The sequence below is a fragment of the Tetrao urogallus genome (assembly GCF_951394365.1).
Source record: "Tetrao urogallus genome assembly, chromosome: 5".
Taxonomy (NCBI): Eukaryota; Metazoa; Chordata; class Aves; order Galliformes; family Phasianidae; genus Tetrao; species Tetrao urogallus.
The window spans coordinates 46,856,094-46,879,753 of record NC_136818.1 but is presented as its reverse complement, the minus strand read 5'-3'; the positions used below and the strand labels follow the sequence as shown (position 1 = coordinate 46,879,753).

The 23,660-nt window shown below is 42.9% G+C and overlaps 2 protein-coding genes across 2 annotated transcripts; both read left to right on the top strand.

Moving 5' to 3' along the window:
* Positions 1-4,704: 4,704 nt before the first annotated feature.
* On the top strand, positions 4,705-11,649 carry LOC306946800 (cytochrome P450 2H1-like; the record flags this gene model as incomplete). Its single annotated transcript, XM_079535901.1, has 9 exons — positions 4,705-4,806; positions 6,749-6,911; positions 7,723-7,872; positions 8,662-8,822; positions 9,112-9,288; positions 9,721-9,856; positions 10,111-10,298; positions 10,825-10,966; positions 11,468-11,649. The coding sequence occupies 9 exons, from the start codon at positions 4,705-4,707 to the stop codon at positions 11,647-11,649; spliced, it is 1,401 nt and encodes a 466-aa protein (XP_079392027.1).
* Positions 11,650-17,051: 5,402 nt separating this feature from the next.
* On the top strand, positions 17,052-22,610 carry LOC306946878 (cytochrome P450 2H1-like; the record flags this gene model as incomplete). The annotated part of the gene is made up of 9 exons (XM_079535986.1): positions 17,052-17,228; positions 17,886-18,048; positions 18,683-18,832; positions 19,622-19,782; positions 20,071-20,247; positions 20,680-20,815; positions 21,070-21,257; positions 21,784-21,925; positions 22,429-22,610. The coding sequence occupies 9 exons, from the start codon at positions 17,052-17,054 to the stop codon at positions 22,608-22,610; spliced, it is 1,476 nt and encodes a 491-aa protein (XP_079392112.1).
* Positions 22,611-23,660: the final 1,050 nt, after the last annotated feature.

Below are 23,660 nucleotides of genomic sequence, written 5' to 3'. Positions count from 1 at the left end.
AGGACTTTGCTTCTGCTAAGCAATAATTTAATTAAAAACAATTTTACCACACTTTTGATGTTAGAGGACACGGACTTTAGAATAAAGCTGGGTGGTTTTGTTTACTGAAACACCACTGTGATAACAAACAGTATTTGTTTGTTTGCTTTCCAAAACTTACTAGATTTGGATGAAAATAGGAAAACAAAACAAACAAATTAAAAAAAAAACAAAAAACAAACAAACAAAAAAAACAACCGACAGATTACCTTCTGCTGGAGCTACAGTTCTTTCATTTTCCTTCCTCTCATCTCTTTGTAAGGTGAATTAAAGACCTTCCACATTGTATACCAACACATCCTGTGTAAGCACTGCTCAGCAACAACTAAAACATCCGTATGCTATTACCAGCATTTTTATCAAAAATCCAAAACACTACATCTTAAAGGCCTCCACAAATAAAATTAACTCTATCCCAGCCAAAACCGTGACACCCATGACTGTGGATGGAGTACACTTCTGGATGCTTGTTGCATGATAGAAGGCAAAAAGCTGTTTGGCAGCTTTTGGCAGCACTCAAAAAGATCTGAAAGATTTGACTGTCTGTCTGAACTGTTTGTCTTAGCAGCAGCATGTGAGACAGAAAGAAGAGTTTCTGGCTGTTAGGTGTTACAGTATTTGTGCAAGTGTCTAGCTTCAGTAGGCACTAGATACCAAAATCTTAGTGCAGTTTCTCTGGCAAGGTGTCTGCAGTATTGACCACCAGCTCTAAATGAACATCAGACAGATTTGCCCTAATTTTAGTACCACTGCCATACATGGTGTGCACTGCCATATGGCAGTGCTACAGGCTCAGATATGGCAGAAGTGGCTTTGTGGCCCTTCTCTATGGATGTAATCGCACTGCACATGGCTGGTTGGGTAACACAACACCGTGCTACCAGTGAGGTATATGAGGTGTTCTGGGAGGAAAGAGACTGCAGAGCACCTGAGAACTCCGTAGATCTGCAGACTACTGGAAGTGTTTATTTTCCTTTAAGAGGGGAAAAATTTTGTATTGTCCTTGTGTATTGACACCTGTCACTAGGGCTTCTTATTTACAGTTTTGGTTTAGGTGGGAAGTGTGTTTGGAGTCTTTAGGGAACTAAAAGGAAAATACTCTGGCAGGTTTCCTTCAGTGATTTTTTTCTGATGGCCGTGAGTGTATGACTTGGTCTACTTCTCCTTAGAGTTGACTTCCAGCAGTACTGTTCTGCTGCCAGATGGCAAAATGAAATGAGAACAGAATGGCTAAATTCTGACCGATACAGTTATTTCATGCCAATTTGGTTTTGACTTTTCCTTTGGAACTAAAATTTGAAAATAAATGGAAAGAAGTGAGAGAAGAAGCAGACAAGGAAAGGAATTTGTTTTCTTTGTCGTCGTCCCCCCCCCCCCCCCCCTTTTTTTTTTAATTAAAATTTTGCTTAATCTGGCACAGCCATAAATAGTGTATCAGATTATTCCTTACACACAGATAGGGTGAGCACTGAATTAAATGAAGACTAAACATCCAGGGCACCAGTAGCTGAAAAATTCCTGTACATATCAGTAGAAACTGGAATGGAAAGAAAAAAAAAAGAACTGGCTAAAGCAAGCAATTTAAAATCCATTTTAAATTCATATACTGTGGTTATAAAATGATCCAGAAAACTGTATTTCTTTATATGCTTGTTTTATCTCATTTAAGTAAGTTTGTTCTTTACTCCCAATTACTCCTTATTATTAATCAACCAGGCTTTATTTTCTTTCATTGCAGGAACACCTTAGAAGTGCCTCCTTGACCCTTGTATAGCCTTGCCTTCCAGCAGTATAGTGTAGGTGGGTCAATTATGGCATGAGCCACAATGGCATAAGTATGAATCTAGATAAGGCATTGAGTCAAGGGCATGGGGAAACTTGATGCAGTCTTAGGAAAACAAACACTTTATGATGTAAAACAAGGGTGGTGATGCTACTTTTCTTAACCCTCACTTAACTTGCAGGCGCTGTCAAGCACACTTGGATGAAATAAGCAACAATAGTTCTTCCTTAAAAACTGTAGTCTAAGATTTCAGTGTACTTTGAACCAAAAGGTACAATGAAAAAGCTACGCAGAATTTCTGTTGTTGGATCCTCTTGGCCAATGCCTGGATGAACTGAGTTCATTAAGAAACCTTTAACCAACTCATCTGAACTGATAAATCAAATATTTTTCTTGCCCAGTCCTTATCAGAAAGGCTGTACCATATGCCTGGTTAGCTTCTTATTTATATCTTGTTTTGTTGGATCATTTGACCTATTGAAAACTAACAGGAGATAGTGTACTGTGCCACTGTGGATCACTGTATATCTTTTTCCTTAGCATTAACTACAAGGAGACTCATCTGAAATTCATAAGGCAGCAGTACATAACCAGATTTTGTTGTTATTGTTATGCAATTGTTATTGACAATTTTTTGTTGTTGTTGTTGAAAGGCCATGTTTTTCATACCTCTCGAGTGTGGAAAATAAATCATAGCAGATTCCTTCTCTTCCACTATTCCACATGAGCTTTAGACAAAGCACGTAGGACACCCATCACATTTGAGAAAGCACGTGTTTGATATGACCACTTCCAAAAGGGATGATATGTATGGTTAATGATGATGGCTAGAGAAGGAGCTGAGCCACCACTCCCTCCTAGAAGAGGTGAGAGCTGCAACAAAAGTCTTTTTCTTGGGGTCATTTACCCAGTGGTGTCTTGCATGAAACGTAGTGGTGAGGAACTTTAAAGAGCTTGTTGTATGCTATAGCTTTGGGGTAAAGTGAGAGAATCAAGGACCCAAATTATGACAGTTGCCACAGAAGAGAACAGGTCAATCAGTGTAATGAATTAAATGAAACTGAAATATAATCATAAGCTTAAAACATCTCACTTCAGCATGAAACATGCTTGCTTTAACTGTGTGAACATTGGCTTTGGTTCATTCATAAATTCATATTTTTTCTTACCTTCCAAGCCACTGCTGCTAATGTCCCACCAGAAGATCCTTGTTTGTCCATCTCCTAATGCAGTGAGTTCATGCAAGTTCTTGTTCCTCATGGGATGCGGGTCATGAACTATGGGGCTGTGACAGCTGGCCAGTTCCTGTCAGAGCATTTCATAACAGTCATAGCAGTCCCAGTCTGGCATGATTTGCAGAAAACTCATGCCAGAAAGCTCCGAGGTTCTCCATTTCCTTCTATCACCATGCAGTTGGCATAACCCCTTAGGAAATGACTTGAGGTCATCAGCCAAGGGAACTAATCGAGCTTCCTGACACCTATGTCTCTGTCTTTGTACCCAGTGGTCCCACTGCTTACTCACTGCTTACCTTCTTGCAGTGGATCCCCCTATTCCACCCTGAGCTCTCTGCACTTTTCTTTGATGAGTTCTATATTAGACACGCTTCCTTCATTTCCTTCCAGTTCCTTCCACAGTCTTTCTTTCTCAAGTTATTCTACATTTTCTTGCCTACAATTTAGAGTTGGGAAATGTGATTTGCACTTTTACTGTATTTGCTCTATTTTGCCGTGGTTAGGATAAATCCCATCTGATGGATACAAACACCTGAAAAAATGAAGTGAAAATTCCTGTGGTTTCTGCAGTATCCTCCAATCAAAAACTGAAGATTTCCAAAGAACTAGAAAATATGTAGATCTGTCTGAGGGATCTTGTATGGAATTTTAGGCGGATGAGGAGAATTGCTGGTGCTGTGTTCTTCTGTATTCTGCATCACACTTTGGGCTACTTGCTGAAGAAACTGTAATATCCCAGCTTTCTAACAGTTGATGGGAAGATGATGTCAGCACAGTAAAGGACAGCCTTCCTGCTACAACCATCCTATACAGGCTATGCAATTTGATGGCATCACTTTTTAGTGCTGTATAGTTTCCCTGATATCTTCCTTTGTCTTCCCAACTCCCTCTGCAATGTCTGTGATTCTGTCTCTGACAGGACTGAAAATGTAGTGAAGGCACATATTATAGTACCTAGAGTTCATAACTATTCCCTTTTTTCTTCATGTTTGAAATGCATTACATTTAATCTGTTTTCTATATTGTAGTAGTAAACTGATATCTGATAGCATAACAAAAGGTTCTGCTACTTAATGATTGCTGAGCTTCTCTGAGACTTCGTCAATTGCTGAGTTTGTCCATCAACGTCTTTCTTATTGATATGCACTGTTTTCAAACCATGCACGCTTAACAGCTTGCTGTCCCAATTCCTGACTTGCTGCCTGACTTGGGGAAGGGCCTCTTCTCACTTAATGCTGACTGTAATTTAGAGCTAAATTTTGTTCAAAGATGATCAGCAACAGGAACAACAGAGTGTTTTACTGCTGAGGTCACTGTACTGATCACACAACAGGTGATAAGGCCTGAACTTCCTTGCCCTTTCAGAGACCAAGTGAGGACGTAGCAATCTGTTATATGTTCTAAATGACTGAAGAGCAGAAGTCACATCACTGGCTTGGTCCTGAATCAATTGAGTTGTGTTTTGGGTCCTGTTTGTTCAGAAACCTCATGTGCTAGCTGGTCAAATGGCATTTCTGAAGTCACCTGAAAAATAATAACAAGGTTTGTTACTTATCTTGAGTCCTACCAGCACAGCATGTTACAAGTAGGCATGTTTTGTAAATTGTTGAATGCTGAACCTATTGTTGAATCTTATTACCTCTGGTGATGGCAAAGCCTTTGTCTTGTAAGCCAGGAGTTGACAGTGTGATTTTCTGCAAGGAGCTAAAAAGAATCCTACCTGAAAATGATAAGATTTTAGCAGCAGATGTAATTCACAGCAGAATAAACATGATGCTTTCCACAGGCTAATCTGCAAAATGAAAACATTCAATTAGGTAATACATTTTAATGTACGGACATGGGAGCCTGAGGATGGGTGCACAACATCATGACAACAGTCAAGTCGGATCAGGATCCTGTCTAACACTGGCTGAAAATGAGGTCCCAAGAGTAGCAGCAATGCAGCCATGGAGGAATTGTTTCTTGATTGCTCTCCAGCATCCAGAAATTCCTGGGCATTTTTGAGTACCCTGAATGGATTTTTCTGACATGGCTTTGCCCAATTACTTCTGAATACATATAAACTTAGTATCTACATCCTGGCTAACAGTGTTCTGCAGCTCATGATCTGTAAAGAACTGTGTCCCTTTCCCTGAATAAATGATACCAGTTGCTGTTTTAGCATTTTCTGATACCATGCAGATGGCCATAAAGTTGTGGGAAGTTGTCTAGAGGGCAGCTATTGCTCAGGCAATGCTGGCTGTTGGTTGGTGGTGATGTGTGGAATCAAACACTATAACCAGAATAATCATAAAGCAGGTATGTTTACTCAATGTTGGATGCATTTACTCAATGCTGGATGAAGGGGGGGGTATTCCCTCCAAGCCTGTATACCAGATGGCAAGAAAGGCACATATTTAAAGAACAAGTTGCTTACATATGCATTAGATGTCTAAGAAAAGGTTGGGTTATTACAGTGAGTCCCCAGAATGACTGACATTTTTCCCTGCCCCAAGTCTTAGTTCTTTTGCACATGTGTGGTATCTCTCAGTGGTTGTCTGGTGGTCTTTTCTGATGAAGGACAGATGTCTCTCTTGCTGTGTACTCTCTGACCTGGGTCAAGTTGGAGGATGCTGACTTAGCTCTAGCTGGTTGTCTTATTGGCTACAACTCCGTCCACAAATCCTCTGCTTCTTCATTAACATATGGCTTTACTGTCCTACCCTGTTGCCTTGCACTGCAGATATAGGATAGCTAACAATGTTATTTGGAGAAACAGGAGACTCGCTGTCTGTACTGACTGTCTGAGTCTGCAGAAAAGCATTTATTATTGGCAGCTAAAACCTGCCTTAGAAAGGACAGATCTGTAGCTGCTGATACAGTACCCCATGAAGGCACATAACTTCTAACTAAACTTATTTTCCTTAATTCAGAAGGGGATGAGATCTTGCGTTGCTGACAGCTGTGGGTTGGCAGGCAGTTGTATTATCACTGTACATCAGTCAGCAGGTGAAAAATAATTGCATTGCGCCTACATATAGTTATCACTGCACTTCTGTTTCCATTTTCCTCTTCTGTCTTAGTAAATAGTTTTGATGTCAAACCACAAGTCCTATTCAATTTCCAGTACTCTTCCTCAGCCCACCTGGGGGGAGGGAGCAAACATCTGTGTGGTGTTCAGCTACCTGATGGGTTAAATGATGCTTGGCTTTTTGTTTTTTTATTGGACCTGCTACTTAGTATATAGACCCCTTAATATCCAGCCTGCAGCTGAGGAAAAAATAACAAGCAAAAAGTTTGGCATAGTTTTCTCCTTCCTGAGATTGATCTGCCAGAAAGCAAAGGAATGCCTTCCAGAGGTGCTGGTAAACATTCAGATTCGCCTTTAATACAGTCGCTTGCTTTTGTGTATCCCTGCATAGGGGCTGCCCCAAAAGTAGTCGGAGCAGGAGCTGCTGCAGCACAATCCTGATGCATGTCTCTTTCCTCACTGAAGCACATCAGACACACAGTTGTGTCTTAACATTTGAATCTCAGAAATTGGATCTTTTTTCAAGTTTTTTGTGGTACGTTTTAGATGGATGGGAAAGGGCTGAGGAATTAATTGTTTTCCAGAGATCTTACTCTCCAGGTGAAGACCTGCAAACTTAATTTCCCATGATTAACATGCACAAGTAGACTGTGTTCCTTGTGTTCTTCCTTCCTACAGCTCAGCAAAAAGTACGGCCCTATCTTCACAATACATCTAGGCCCCAAAAAGGTTGTGGTGCTCTATGGCTACGATGTTGTGAAAGAAGCCCTAATTGATAATGGAGACACCTTCAGTGGGAGAGGAGTACTGCCTCTGATTCAAAAACTCTTCAAAAACAAAGGTACATCCCAGTAACACTGCCATACAGAACTGATCATGTCATTGGTACAGGAATGCACCTGTAAGGGCAGTGGAGGAGCGACTGGTGGACTTCAAGTACTACGTTTACACACAAAAATGAGGAATAAAGTATTAAAAGCCCAACTCAGTCCTTGGACCTAGCAGTAGGTGGAGAACTGTTTAAGGTCCTAGGCTGGCTCCAGGGAGTTCCTTTCAATTTTCAGCACCTTCAAATTCTGGCTAAAATTTGGTTGACAAAAGGGGCCGCTAAGATATTGCTGTTATTCTTCCATTTCTGAAAATACTGCCAAAAGCCCTACAGCACAGGTGCCATCAAGTGGAAATTCCAGAGTACAACAGTGACAAGCAGACAAAGGCGGTCCTGGTTAAGGGTCATACTCATTATGAGGCCCTGGGCTCATTCACTACAACAGTTCCCAGTAGACTGTTTCTCCAGGCAAATGGTTATTCCATGGTATTATTTTTTATTCCCCCCCCCGTCCCTGATGCATTCAGTGATGATACAGCGTGTGAAGGTGCATCACTGAGCACTTGGGAATTTTGGGAAATTGTAACCACGTTAACTTTAGTACCAGTGGTCCCTTTTTATTGACAGCCCAGTGTCATTTCTCTTATTCTGGAAATAAACAATGGCGCCTTGGTCAGATTGATCAATTTGTCGCCTCCAGAACTGCAGGAATGTTAGGGTCTGGAGCACACAGCAATTGTTGTAGATACTTATTCCAGAAGGGCGGGTGGGGGGCAGAAAACTTACTTCCTCATGGAGGCTTTGTTGTTTTTTCTTGTAACAGGCATTGTGACCAGCAATGGGGAGACCTGGAGACAACTGCGGAGATTCGCCCTCACCACCCTGCGTGATTTTGGAATGGGGAAGAAGGGCATTGAGGAGCGAATCCAGGAGGAAGCTCACTTTCTGGTGGAGAGGATCAGGAACACACATGGTAGGACACTGATGTGCATCTGCTGGGAAACCTTGCAGACCTGCAATGAGACTGTAACAAAATTCAGTCTGGATTCACAGATAAAAATCCCTGCTGTGAATCTGAGAAAACATGCTCTTTTCATCTCACTGATTCTGCACTGTATGTGCCTCACAGTACAGCCAACAAGGAGTCATGGGCAAGGCACAGAAGGGCTGGCTCCAGAGCTGCATGGAAGAGGCTGACCCTTAACATTACCATTAACTGCTCTCTCTTTTTTCCCCTCAGGATTTCATACCTTCCCATCTTGATGATTCTTATCTTCCATACTTGAGATATACCTTGCTGCGGTCTCCGGGTTCAACTTTCCTCTCTGTCATGGATCTGATGTCACTTTTTCCTCACGCTTCCATCATAGTTATTTTCTTAGAACATTCTGTAGCCATGCTGTCAAAACTCTACTTTCGATCACAGGTATCTGAAGATTCTTTAGGTTCTGGTGGTATTCTTCAGGCAGTCTCTAATAAACAGTCTGTCCTGCTGCAAGATGTATGTCAGATGAAGGGGAAACAAGTCACTCAGACTTGCTGTAGAAAGAACGGGGCAAAACAGGGTCTTAAAGAATTCAGACAGGAAAATCAGTTATGTACAAGTAGAGAATATCCAATTGGATAAACCTCTCACTATCTTCTTAAAGGACTGCACAAATCTGGGTCTCAAGTGAATGCAAAACTTCCTTGGAGCTATAAGGGGAGGAGATGATGACTGAAGTACTGAAAGCAAGTTACCTTTCTGTTGTTGCTGTTGCAGAGAAACCTTTCAACCCTGGTAAATTCTTAACCCTTGCTGTTTCCAACATCATCTGCTCCATTGTATTTGGGGATCGGTTTGACTATGAGGACAAGAAGTTTCTGGATTTAATACAGATGCTGGAAGAAAATGAAAAGTACCAGGATAAAATACAAATGCAGGTTTGTGCAATTCCATTTCATTAACAAATGAATTAATGGTTTAGGTTATTAGCATTATAGTCACTCATGTTACTCATTTATCATTGGTATGATATTTCATTTTATGGAAATCTCACTGTACATCCAGAGCAGAACAGAACTGCTAAAGCAGTTCAAGTAAATTCACTCCTTGAGTATAGTGAAACCATGATGCAGAAGAGTCTACTGCTTCTCATAGTAACATTCAGGGGAAAAAATGACTGCAAGCACATCAACCAAAATACGCATTTCCTTCCTTTTACTATTACAGCTCTACAATTTCTTCCCAACCATCCAGGATTATTTGCCTGGGCCTCATCAGAAACTAATAAAAAACATTGATAACGTTGATGACTTCATTTCTGAAAACATAAGAGCACACCAGGAATCTTTTGATCCCAGCTGCCCTCGAGACTTTATTGATGCTTTTATCAACAAAATGCAACAGGTAATGTAAGAGTGAGTGAGTGAGAGCTCTTTGGATGATGGGAATATCAGCATTTGAATCCTTGCTTTGCCTCCCAGTTGTAGCAGCACACTGGGCTTTGGCAAATACTGAGGGAATTTTGCTTTTCTTGGCACCTTCATTCTCCCCCCTCCATTTCCCTTTGAAAGACTTGTAAGCACAGTGCTAACAGTGGCATACAGCACTAGCCAAAGCTGGGAAAGCTGTTGACCAACCTCACCGAGGGAATTCCATACGCTTCCCATATTACCTCAAGTGTCATACAAGAACTGTTATCCTGATGTCCTGGGGAGGGTTGTATTTTTGAAAAGACATCAGGTGAGTCTAAAAGCATACGGCATAGGCACAAGGCATCCTTTGCAGAAAAGCTTCTTACTGTTTTCACTCAAAGAATCCTGCCAAATTTCCCTCCAGGAGAAAGGCAACTCTATTTTCACTGTTGAGTCCTTGACCAGAACCACACTTGACTTGTTCCTTGCGGGAACTGGGACAACCAGCACCACACTGAGATACGGACTCCTGATTCTCCAGAAATACCCAGAGATTGAAGGTAAGAGGAAAGGGAATATTTACTTGAAGATATATCATAGGCCATGGGTTCAAAGCGGACAGTTTGTGTCACTGCCACTGGTGGCAACAGTCCCTAATAGCAGAGATGTCCATCAGTCTTAGCTTTACTTCCAGCAGAGAGCCATTAGTACCAAGTATGTTCCTGTGTTCTTGGGAGGGTGAAAAGCAAGCCTTGCTGCAACTGTGAGGAAAGGCTTTGGGAAACATCCATTCAATTTACTTATTCCCCAACAGAGAAAATTCACAAGGAGATTGACCATGTGGTGGGCCGAGACCGAAGCCCATGCATGGCAGACAGGAGCCAGATGCCATACACAGATGCTGTGATCCATGAAATCCAGAGATTCATTGATTTCATTCCCCTCAACGTTCCACGTGCTGTGACCAAGGACACCAAGCTCAGAGACTATTTCATACCCAAGGTCTGTGGCTGGGAACATCCATAATCCCCTGCTGTGCTACATTAATTATGCTTTACTTAAATTACATACACACTGGAGAGCAGTACAGAATCAGCATTATCTGATTTCTGAGAGGGAGTGGTCCTTCTCTGGTGATGCTATGCACTGAGTTGTACAATGTTGTAGCCTTCCTTTCATGAACCAGTCTTTTCCTACTTTTTGTTTCCAATACAAACAGTTATACTGTTGTTACTCTATGAACTGCAACTATGAGGAAAGGTAGCTAGCTGGCTCCTAGATATGAATGGCTGCTGTGAAAAAAAGCCTCCTAGATGTCCCCCGAGACTCCCCCGCTGGCACTTTTTGCATTTACACCAGCTTTTCTCATGAGATTTCAACACTTAATTCTGGCAGACAGTGAAGCTTACTGGGATCACGCAGCAGCCACCAAAGCAGAGCTTTTCATGTATTCAGCCCTGGGAACTGATTGATGGGGCTTTACTTTGGCATGTCTCCACTTAACTTTCTCCTCTCTATGCTTATTCAGGAAACCATGATATTCCCTTTGCTGACTCCCATCCTGCACGACTCCAAAGAATTTCCTAATCCAGAAAAATTCAACCCGGAACATTTCCTGAATGCAAATGGTACCTTCAGAAAGAGTGACTACTTCTTGCCATTTTCCACAGGTAAAGAGCTCTTTCTACGTCAGGACCTAGACTATCCTCTCCCAGAACCTCTTCAGAGATTTCAGTGGCTCAGTCATCACTGTCTGAACAGTGATGTCTGCAGATCTGCTGGTCACTTCTGGGCAGCTAAGCTCTACCCCATATACTACAGTTTCACTTTACCTCCTTTTCTTAACAAGTTCCAGAGCTCCTCTCATGCATCCTCCAAGAAAAGATGCATGAAGTGGGACTTGTAGCCATGCCACTTCTCTCTCCTAGCTAGCCAGAAAGCAGCAACACAACACGAGAAACTGAAACATTCAAATTGCATTGGCCCAGCCAGTACTCTCACACTGCTCTGAACACTGAGACCTCAGTTTAATTCAATTCACTTCCCCAGAAGGATGCAGTGCTGCATGCCCACTCTGAGACGTCGGAACTCTCACGGCAGAGGGGTTAAAATAAGTTACCAGCAAAAGTACTCTACCATCATCTCCTGTTCTCCTCATTCTTTCCTTGCAGGAAAACGCATCTGTGCAGGAGAAGGTCTGGCCCGGATGGAGATATTCTTATTTTTTACATCCATCCTGCAGAACTTTACTCTGAAGCCCGTTGTAGAACGCACTGATGTTGACACTTCTCCCATAGTCACCTTACTGACAAACTCACCCCGACCTTATGAGATCTCATTTATTCCACGTTAGACGAGTGAAGGCAGTTGTCTAACCACCTCCAACATCAGAACTCTTCTTGAACAACAGTCATTGCCCACCCTGATGTGACTGAGACACTCAGATAACTTCCTACATTCTTTACAGATACAAGATTCATGCTTTTCTATGTGATCCAAGAAGGACATGCTCCAGCAGAAAACAATCCGCCACAAAGCTTACATTCCCACACGCTGTCCAAAATAGGGACATACCTTGACTATTTCTTTTCACTCATTTAGAAGAAAGGCAGTCTGGCTTTAAGACACCATCTAGAAAACCTCCGGTCTCACTAACCATGTGGGAACTGGCTGGACTGCACTTACTGGGCCTGTCAGAATTAAAAGTGCAAGTAAGCACTGCTGATTGAGAGAAAAGAGCATGAAATAATGCTGGGATCTCCATGAATGCAGCTTGAACCTTCCCATTACTTTTTTGAAGAATGTAAGAATCACTGAGGACACTTGACGAGCTTCAGGTAAAGGGTTTCTATGAGCTAACAAAGAAATGTAGTATGGGCATTTCCCTGATTGATCACGTTCTCTGCAGTGTACAGCTTACTGTAATTGCAGTGACAGAGCTGAGTCTGAGCTATGTGGAATAATACAGCACTTGAAATGTCACCACAGGGGCATTTATTAATTAATGTGTAGGTAAGCAGCGAAATGTCCATTTCTTTCGCTGTGTTAATAGCCTTGAAATACCACAAGTTTGTTTGTTTGTTGCTACAAAAGGTTGGAAGAAAAAAATATCACAGAATGACAGACAAACAAATAAAGAAAATACATGAAAAATATCATCTATCTTATTAATATTTCTAACCTGGACCAAGTGTTAGAAGTCGACTCATCAAAAACAACAAAAAAAAAAAAAAAATGGGAAAGCTCATTGTGCTTCCTTCAACTTTGCCGTGGCTAAGTGGCTTGGGAGGCAACCTGCCTGTTCCAGACACTTTCCTCCATGCTGAACAGACAAGAAGGCAGCCTGTGCCAAGCAGCAAAAGGGAGGAGGAAAAAAAAAACAGAAAAAAAAAGAAGCTGTAGCTCCCAAAGACTCCACCATCATATGGAGCAGGAATCTGAGACCAGAGAAGCACCAAAGCCGTGCCCTACCAGTCTCTCCTGGCGTCTCACTGTGCCATGGTACAAGCAGCAGTGCAAGTGCAACCAATGGCTGCTTGCATTTCCACTGAATTCACCTGATGGAACACAAAGCAGTATTAGCACTTCCTGAGAGATTAAGGGTCAGATGTTTTCTCCCCTGCTAAACTGGAAAACATTACTTAGAAAGTAACAGGCAATAAAAGTCTATCTCTCCGTGCAGCCATACTGCTCTTTCTCTGTGCCTGCTCACGCTCAGTGCTGTCAAGGCTCTTACTTCTGGTGGGACAGTACACAGAAAATTGTACCTTATTTGCAGAACTGAGGCCGGCCTACTTGACTTCCCATGGCAGATTTGACACAAAGTCTTGTCACTTAGCAACACAAAGAGTGGCTTTAACCTTGATTAATTCATTCTTTGCCCTGTTGCTATTAATTCCCAGATACATCTCACAGAACTTACGAACGTCTGGAAGTATAAAGAGCTTCTAGGGAGCTGGAAAGCACCTTTGGAAGCGTCAGCCAGTTGGCCAAGTGGTAACAAAGGACAGAACCGGCAGGTTTCAGGCCCACTAAAGAGGTCCCTGAGTTTCTTTCGCTGTTTCCATGAAACACCCCAGGAAATAAATAACAAAGCCACTTGAGCTGTTTCCCCTAGCAGGGCAGCAGCACTTGCCTGAGCCACCATTCTAAGTTAATATGACATAAATCAGTAAACGGCAGATGTATTCCAGCATGACTGAGACACTCCCAAGTTGGGCACTTGAGCATAATGAATGCAGAGGCAGAAGCAAAAAACAAAAATGTAGGCTCTGCTACAACAAAAGAGGCCTTCAGGAAAGCAAAGGCACTATACAGTCACTGCTGTAGACACTTCCTTCTAAGGCAAGGAAGAGGAAGAGAGTCTGAGATCTGACAGAAACACAATTTAACTCCTCCCAGAAAAAGATAGGAACAACACCCTTGTGGTAAAGCCACCATTCCCATCCAAGTGTAAAGTGTACAATCAACAAACATACAAGTAGCAGAGCAGCATGGAGAGGCCGGTACTTCACAGGTTGTATAACTAGAGGGATCACCATGGTGGAAACAGATAATAAAAAATAAATGGAAAAGCTCAGCCACATCCATGGCTTACAGAAAAAAACGCCAAAGGGAGCAATCTCCAGAAAGAGATCCCTCCCCAGGGGCAGTCGGCCTTAAATGGGGTCTAGGTGAGGTGCAGCCAGGCTCCAACCCTTCTGGTCACACACCTGAACTGCCTTCACCTGTGCTCCCAGGGCTGACTCAGTGCTCGCCTCAGGTGGTCAATCAGAGGTTCAGGCTGTGATTCAGCAGTTCCCATACACCAAGAAATGGATTGAGCTGGAGCTGGAGCTGGAGCTGGAGCTGGAGCTGGATTTGTCTCAGTGCAGGGAATACAGACAGCAGCATCCTAAGTAGTAAACACTGAGAATGGGTATCCAAGTAGCTGAAATCAAGTGGTCAAAACCTAGGCATGAAACATGAAGTCTGCATTGGACTTACCTGATTTCTTCAAACGTAACTTGTTCACTGCAGGAACCTCGGTTCCCGACTGCCGTTTGGCCTTCACTTCTCCATGACAGTGCATACTCAGATACCTGAGATTAACAAACACAAAGACCCTGCATTAGAGGGTGGAGGCTTCCACCTTTTTCAGTGTTGGGCCTATCCAATAACTTTGCATGAGACAGCTTTCCTAAATTCCCTATGGATCATCTCAAAGCTCAGGTGATTTCAGCCTTAATAAAGGCTCTGCGTATTAAGACAGAAATCACTGACTGTCAGCAAATGCTTATCACCAGATTTGGTATCCGTTGCTTTGTTTCCTGGACGTGATACCAATATCTGCACCTCCCATGTTAGTTAAGCACAGACATTCATCTTGTATTCACTATTAAAAAATAATGGCTGCATGCACAGCTTTGAGCCAAGCCGAAGTAGTTTCCATCAGAAGGCTTCTCAAGCTCTAATCTTTTGGGACTCTAATTTAAACTCACTGATTTCCTGCAAATTCTGAAAGACGAAAAGAGAGAGTTGCTTCTGAGCCTCTTCCAGCAGGCCTGAACTTCAAGGCCTGAACACAAAATCACTTACAGAAAATTTGGAACCGATTTAATGGAGGAGGTACAGTCTGAGCGGGACATCTGTGGTTGTAGCACGGGAGACATTCAGTGGCACAAATGAGTAGAACTGATGGACCTCCTGTGTGACAGAATTTGTGTCGTGCACCTGGTTCCAATCAGCTGCACAGGGCCTTTCTGAGGTTTTATATTGTCAGTTGCACATCATCATTTCTCTTGAACGTATGCACTGTTGGCAAAGCACGCACACTTGTCAACTTAGTGTCCCAGTTCCTGACTTGCTGCCTGGCTGGGGAAGGGCCTCTTCTCATTTAATGCCGACTATACTTTGAAGCTAAGCTCTATTCAAGGATGATCATCAACAGGAACAACAACACAGTGGTTTACTGCTAGAGTCACTGCACAAGCCACACCAAGGCTGATACTACATTAACTTCCTTGCACTTTCCAAGATCAAGCCAGGGTGTAACAGTGTGTGGCACATTCCAATTGACTGAAGAGCAGAACTCACGTCACTGGCTTGGTCCTGAGTCAACTGAGTTGTGTTTTGGGTCCTGTGAGTTCAAACACAAATATTTAACCAAATCTTTTGTGCTGACTGGTCAAATGGCATTTCTGCAATCACCTGAAAGATAACGACAAGGTCTTTTTCTTATCTTGAGCCCTACCAGCATAGCATGTTACAAGTATGCATGTTTTGTAAATCATTGAATGCTGAATTTTTCATGGATCTTAAAACACCTGGTCATAGCGAAGTCTTTGTCTTGTAAGGCTGACACTGACACTGTGCATTTTGGAATGAGACCTTGTGTTGCTCCTGGCTGTCAGTCGGCAGCAAGTTGTATTCTTGCTGTACCTTGGTCAGCAAGAGGAGAGTAATTACACTGCGCCTGTACATACAGTTATCACTGCACTTTTGTTTCCATTTTCCTCTTCTGTCTCAGGGAATAGTTTTGATCTCAACCCACAAGAATCCTATTCTTTCCAGTTCCCTCCCTCATCCCACCTGGGGGAAGAAGCAAATGTTTGTGTGGTGTTCAGCTGCCTGATGGGTTAAACCACAACAGGTTATTTTTGGTTTTTGGTACTCTTGGACCACTTAGGTGGTGTAGTGGCCCACTTAATATCCAGTTTCCTCTTCTATGTGCTGGATCTGACAGAAGGCAGAAGAATGCCTTCCAGAGGTGCTGGCGAACTTGCAGGTTTGCCTCCGGTACAGTCTCTTGCTTTTCTGTGTTCTTACATAGAGGCTGACTCAAAACTAGTCGGAGCAGGGGCTGCTGCTGCAGCACACTCCTGGCGCACGTCTCTTTCCTCACTAAAGCATATCAAACACACAGTCCTGTCTCAGAATTTGTATCCCAGATACTAGATCTGGATACTATGTTACGTGTGAGGAAGAGTAGTTGGAAGTGTAATACATCACCAATGCTTTTCTGTAATATTAAATAACTACTACTAATAAAACCACTCACTCTGTTACTCCCTGATCAGAATGCCATTAACTTTCATGGATCTTCACATCTTCTCTGTATATTCAGAAAGTCTCTTGAATCATCACATGTCGAAGGAGAGCACAGGCTGCCACAGGGCTCTGTGCTTTGTGGATAACTTTTCAAATCTTCCAGCAAATGCTATGGATACTGTGCACTGCGTAAAAAGAGATTGAGAAAAATGCAGTTTTTTCCCTGGAAATCTGCATGCGTGACCTCAGACCAATGTTCTTACTCCGTTTGAGAAGTGAAGGTGAAATACCTATAAAACACTTGTGAAGATGCCCCTATTTCATCCACAGCTCCCTCCACTCCGCACACAAGTTGGAAAAACAGGCAGAAATCACCCTAGGCATAAGGACAACAGCAAGCATACATTCAGCAGATGGGCTCTAGTATTTCTGCATTTTGAGATCATTTGGCAGCATTAGATTATTATTGGTACCACATGGATGATTAACAAAAGGAACACAAGCTCTGTGTGTTCAAAAAGTCAGAGTAAACAACGAGTTCATCCCTAGTTTGCTCATTCTAATCTTGAGCAGATTAATAAGTAATCTGCTGCCTCAGCAGGAACAGGGAAGTGATATTGGCTGACTTAATCCACGTGCTTGTCTTCTACAGCTTATAAATATCCTCAGGTTTGCAGGTCCCAGTTCAAACTCATCTGACAATTTGCATCACTTCCTCAGCCCACCATGGAGTTCTTGGGATGGCCAACAATCCTCTTGCTGGCCTGCATCTCATGCCTTCTCATTGCTGCATGGAGAGGTACATTACAAAGAGGGAAGGAGCCTCCTGGTCCCACACCAATCCCCATAATTGGAAATGTTTTTCAGCTGAACCCAAGGGACTTGATGGAAAGCTTCAAGGAGGTAAGAATATCTCTTTCTTTCCTGCATTGCCTCTTGGACAAAGCCCAGTCCAGACAGTCTCAGCTTAATTCACAGCTTCTGCATGTTTGCTTTTGATGTAGTACGCTGCCAACTGCAATAACCATACTGATGTTGAGACTGCATTGGCCTCACACCAGTACTGCAGTATACCGTAGATTTCTAGACAAGGTCCTGATGCATTCACCATATCCACCACAACCCCTTAGTGCAAATCTCTTCACTGCTCTGGCAAAAGAGCACAGCCCTGGTTTATGGAGGACCTGGCTCTATTTTCTTGCCTCAGCTCCCCGGCAATTAGGTATAATCTCTTGGGAGGGGAATTTGTGAGTACAAGGGCCAAACAAAGAGTTTGAAGGCAAACAACGCCGTCTGTTCCCTCCCATGGATACTATCATGCATCTGTCAAAAATAAATAGCCTGTGCTACAGTGCCTGTAAGAGAATAGGTGGAGTGAGTTTGGCTGTGGGGCCTGATCCTGAGGGTACTGTGATGGGATGGTGGTAGATGGATGGGAAAGGGCTGAGGAATGAATTGCTTTCCAGAGATCTTATTCACCAGGTGAAGACTTGCAAACTTAATTTCCCATGATTAACATGCACAAGTAGACTGTGTTCCTTGTGTTCTTCCTTCCTACAGCTCAGCAAAAAGTACGGCCCTATCTTCACAATACATCTAGGCCCCAAAAAGGTTGTGGTGCTCTATGGCTACGATGTTGTGAAAGAAGCCCTAATTGATAATGGAGACGCCTTCAGTGGGAGAGGACCACTGCCTATGCTTGACAAAATCTTCAAGGGCATAGGTACTTCCCTGGTACTATTGCCATACAGAACTGATCATGTCATTGGTACAGGAATGCACCTGTAAGGGCAGTGGAGGAGCGACTGGTGGACTTCAAGTACTACGTTTACACACAAAAATGAGGAATAAAGTATTAAAAGCCCAACTCAGTCCTTGGAACTAGCACTAGGTGGAGAACTGTTTAAGGTCCTAGGCTGGCTCCAGGGAGTTCCTTTCAATTTTCAGCACCTTCAAATTCTGGGTGAAGTGGTTAAATGGTTATTCCATGGTACTATTTTTTTATGACCACCCCCATCGCCCTCCTTTCCCCCCCCCCGTCCCTGATGCATTCAGTGATGATACAGCGTGTGAAGGTGCATCACTGAGCACTTGGGAATTTTGGGAAATTGTAACCACGTTAACTTTAGTACCAGTGGTCCCTTTTTATTGACAGCCCAGTGTCAATCTTATTATCTCTTATTCTGGAAATAAACAATGGTGCCTTGGTCAGATTGATCAATTTGTCACCTCCAGAACTGCAGGAATGTTAGGGTCTGGAGCACACAGCAATTGTTGTAGATACTTATTCCAGAAGGGCGGGTGGGGGGCAGAAAACTTGCTTCCTCATGGAGGTTTGTTGTTTTTTCTTGTAACAGGCATTGTGACCAGCAATGGGGAGACCTGGAGACAACTGCGGAGATTCGCCCTCACCACCCTGCGTGATTTTGGAATGGGGAAGAAGGGCATTGAGGAGCGAATCCAGGAGGAAGCTCACTTTCTGGTGGAGAGGATCAGGAACACACATGGTAGGACACTGATGTGCATCTGCTGGGAAACCTTGCAGACCTGCAATGAGACTGTAACAAAATTCAGTCTGGATTCACAGATAAAAATCCCTGCTGTGAATCTGAGAAAACATGCTCTTTTCATCTCACTGATTCTGCACTGTATGTGCCTCACAGTACAGCCAACAAGGAGTCATGGGCAAGGCACAGAAGGGCTGGCTCCAGAGCTGCATGGAAGAGGCTGATCCATAACATTACCATTAACTGTTCTCTCTTTTTTTCCCTTCAGGATTTCATACCTTCCCATCTTGATGATTCTTATCTTCCGTACTTGAGATATACCTTACTGCGGTCTCCGGGTTCAACTTTCCTGTCTTTCATGGATCTAATCTCACTTTTCCTCATGCTTCCATCATAGTTATTTCCTTAGAATATTCTGTAGCCATGCTGTCAAAACTCTACTTTCGATCACAGGTATCTGAAGATTCTTTGGGTATTGGTGGTATTCTTCAGGCAGTCTCTAATAAATAGTCTGTCCTGCTGCAAGATGTATGTCAGATGAAGGGGAAACAAGTCACTCAGACTTGCTGTAGAAAGAACGGGGCAAAACAGGGTCTTAAAGAATTCAGACAGGAAAATCAGTTATGTACAAGTAGAGAATATCCAATTGGATAAACCTCTCACTATCTTCTTAAAGGACCGCACAAATCTGGGTCTCAAGTGAATGCAAAACTTCCTTGGAGCTATAAGGGGAGGAGATGATGACTGAAGTACTGAAAGCAAGTTACCTTTCTGTTGTTGCTGTTGCAGAGAAACCTTTCAACCCTGGTAAATTCTTAACCCATGCTGTTTCCAACATCATCTGCTCCATTGTATTTGGGGATCGGTTTGACTATGAGGATAAGAAGTTTCTCAATTTAATTGAATTGCTGGATGAAAACAACAAGTATCAGAACAAAATACAAACACAGGTTTGTGCAATTTCATTTCATTAATAAATGAATTAATCGTTTAGGTTATTAGCGTTATATTAATTTGCTTTACTCATTTATCATTGGCATGCTACTTCATTTTATGGAAATCTCATTGTACTTCCAGAGCAGAACAGAACTGCTAAAGCAGTTCAAGTGAAGTCGCTCCTTGAGTATGGTGAAACCATGATGCAGAAGAGTCTACTGCTTCTCATAGTAACAGTCAGGGGAAAAAATGACTGCAAGCACGTCAACCAAAATAGGCATTTCCTACTTTTATCATTGCAGCTCTACAACTTCTTCCCAACCATCTTGGATTCTTTACCTGGACCTCATCAAAAACTAATAATAAACTTTGATAACATTGATGACTTCATTTCTGAAATCGTAAGAGCACACCAGGAATCTTTTGATCCCAGCTGCCCTCGAGACTTTATTGATGCTTTTATCAACAAAATGCAACAGGTAATGTAAGAGTGAGTGAGTGAGAGCTCTTTGGATGATGGGAATATCAGCATTTGAATCCTTGCTTTGCCTCCCAGTTGTAGCAGCACACTGGGCTTTGGCAAATACTGAGGGAATTTTGCTTTTCTTGGCACCTTCATTCTCCCCCCTCCATTTCCCTTTGAAAGACTTGTAAGCACAGTGCTAACAGTGGCATACAGCACTAGCCAAAGCTGGGAAAGCTGTTGACCAACCTCACCGAGGGAATTCCATACACTTCCCATATTACCTCAAGTGTCATACAAGAACTGTTATCCTGATGTCCTGGGGAGGGTTGTATTTTTGAAAAGACATCAGGTGAGTCTAAAAGCATACGGCATAGGCACAAGGCGTCCTTTGTAGAAAAGCTTCTTACTGTTTTCACTCAAAGAATCCTGCCAAATTTCCCTCCAGGAGAAAGGCAACTCTATTTTCACTGTCGAGTCCTTGACCAGAACCACACTTGACTTGTTCCTTGCGGGAACAGAGACAACCAGCAACACGCTGAGATACGGACTCCTGATTCTCCAGAAATACCCAGAGATTGAGGGTAAGAGGAAAGGGAATATTTACTTGAAGATATATCATAGGCCACAGGTTCAAAGCAGACAGTTTGTGTCACTACCACTGGTGGCAACAGTCCCTAATAGCAGAGATGTCCATCAGTCTTAGCCTTACTTCCAGCAGAGAGCCATCAGTACCAAGTATGTTCCTGTGTTCTTGGGAGGGTGAAAAGCAAGCCTTGCTGCAACTGTGAGGAAAGGCTTTGGGAAACATCCATTCAATTTACTTATTCCCCAACAGAGAGAATTCACAAGGAGATTGACCGTGTGGTGGGCCGAGACCGAAGCCCCTGCATGGCAGACAGGAGCCAGATGCCATACACAGATGCTGTGATCCATGAAATCCAGAGATTCATTGATTTCCTTCCCCTCAACGTTCCACGTGCTGTGACCAAGGACACCAAGCTCAGAGACTATTTCATACCCAAGGTCTGTTGCTCTGAACATCCATAATCCCCTGCTGTGCTACATTAATTATGCTTTACTTAAATTACATACACACTGGAGAGCAGTACAGAATCAGCATTATCTGATTTCTGAGAGGGAGTGGTCCTTCTCTGGTGATGCTATGCACTGAGTTGTACAATGTTGTAGCCTTCCTTTCATGAACCAGTCTGTTCCTACTTTTTGTTTCCAATACAAACAGTTATACTGTTGTTACTCTATGAACTGCAACTATGAGGAAAGGTAGCTAGCTGGCTCCTAGATATGAATGGCTGCTGTGAAAAAAAGCTTCCTAGATATCCACCGAGACTCCCCCGCTGGCACTTTTTGCATTTACACCAGCTTTTCTCATGGGATTTCAACACTTAATTCTGGCAGACAGTGAAGCTTACTGGGATCACGCAGCAGCCACCAAAGCAGAGCTTTTCATGTATTCAGCCCTGGGAACTGATTGATGGGGCTTTACTTTGGCATGTCTCCACTTAACTTTCTCCTCTCTATGCTTATTCAGGACACCATGATATTCCCTTTGCTGACTCCCATCCTGCACGACTCCAAGGAATTTCCTAATCCAGAAAAATTCAACCCGGAACATTTCCTGAATGCAAATGGTACCTTCAGAAAGAGTGACTACTTCTTGCCATTTTCCACAGGTAAAGAGCTCTTTCTACGTCAGGACCTAGACTATCCTCTCCCAGAACCTCTTCAGAGATTTCAGTGGCTCAGTCATCACTGTCTGAACAGTGATGTCTGCAGATCTGCTGGTCACTTCTGGGCAGCTAAGCTCTCTACCCCATATACTACAGTTTCACTTTACCTCCTTTTCTTAACAAGTTCCAGAGCTCCTCTCATGCATCCTCCAAGAAAAGATGCATGAAGTGGGACTTGTAGCCATGCCACTTCTCTCTCCTAGCTAGCCAGAAAGCAGCAACACAACATGAGAAACTGAAACATTCAAATTGCATTGGCCCACCCAGTACTCTCACACTGCTCTGAACACTGAGACCTCAGTTTAATTCAATTCACTTCCCCAGAAGGATGCAGTGCTGCATGCCCACTCTGAGATGTCGGAACTCTCACGGCAGAGGGGTTAAAATAAGTTACCAGCAAAAGTACTCTACCATCATCTCCTGTTCTCCTCATTCTTTCCTTGCAGGAAAACGCATCTGTGCAGGAGAAGGTCTGGCCCGGATGGAGATATTCTTATTTTTTACATCCATCCTGCAGAACTTTACTCTGAAGCCCGTTGTAGATCGCAAGGATATTGACACTACTCCCATACTCACCATACTGACAAACATACCCCGACCTTATGAGATCTCATTTATTCCACGTTAGACAAGTGAAGACAGTTGCCATCTCCAACATCAGAACTCTTCTTGAACAACAATCATTGCCCACCCTGATGTGACTGAGACACTCAGATAACTTCCTACATTCTTTACAGACACAAGATTCATGCTTTTCTATGTGATCCAAGAAGGACACACTCCAGCAGAAAACAATCCGCCACAAAGCTTAGACTCCCACACGCTGCCCAAAATAGGGACACACCTTGACTATTTCTTTTCACTCATTTAGAAGAAATGCAGTCTGGCTTTAAGACACCATCTAGAAAACCTCCGGTCTCACTAACCATGTGGGAACTGGCTGGACTGCACTTACTGGGCCTGTCAGAATTAAAAGTGCAATTAAGCATTGCTCATTGAGAGAAAAGAGCATGAAATGATGCTGGGATCTCCATGAATGCAGCTTGAATCTTCCCATTACTTTTTTGAAGTATGTAAGAATCACTGAGGACACTTGACGAGCTTCAGGTAAAGGGTTTCTATGAGCTAACAAAGAAATGTAGGACTGGCATTTCCCAGATCGATCACGTTCTCTGCAGTGTATAGCTTACTGTAATTGCAGTGACAGAGCTGAGTCTGAGCTATGTGGAATAATACAGCACTTGAAATGTCACCACAGGGGCATTAAATAATGTGTAGGTAAGCAGGCAAATGTTCATTTCTTTCGCTGTGTTAATAGCCTTGAAATACCACGAGTTACTTGTTTGTTGTTACACAAATTTCAAAGCAAAATATATCACAGACTGACGGACAAACAAATAAAGAAAATACATGAAAAATATCATCTATCTTATTAATATTTCTAACCTGGACCAAGTGTTAGAATTCTACTCATCAAAAACAACAAAAAAAAAAAAAGGGAAAGCTCATTGTGCTTCCTTCAACTTTGCCATGGCTAAGTGGCTTGGGAGGCAACCTGCCTGTTCCAGACACTTTCCACCGTGCTGAACAGACAAGAAGGCAGCCTGTGCCAAGCAGCAAAAGGGAGGAGAAAAATAAGTAAATAAATAAAAAGAAGCTGTAGCTCCCAAACACTCCA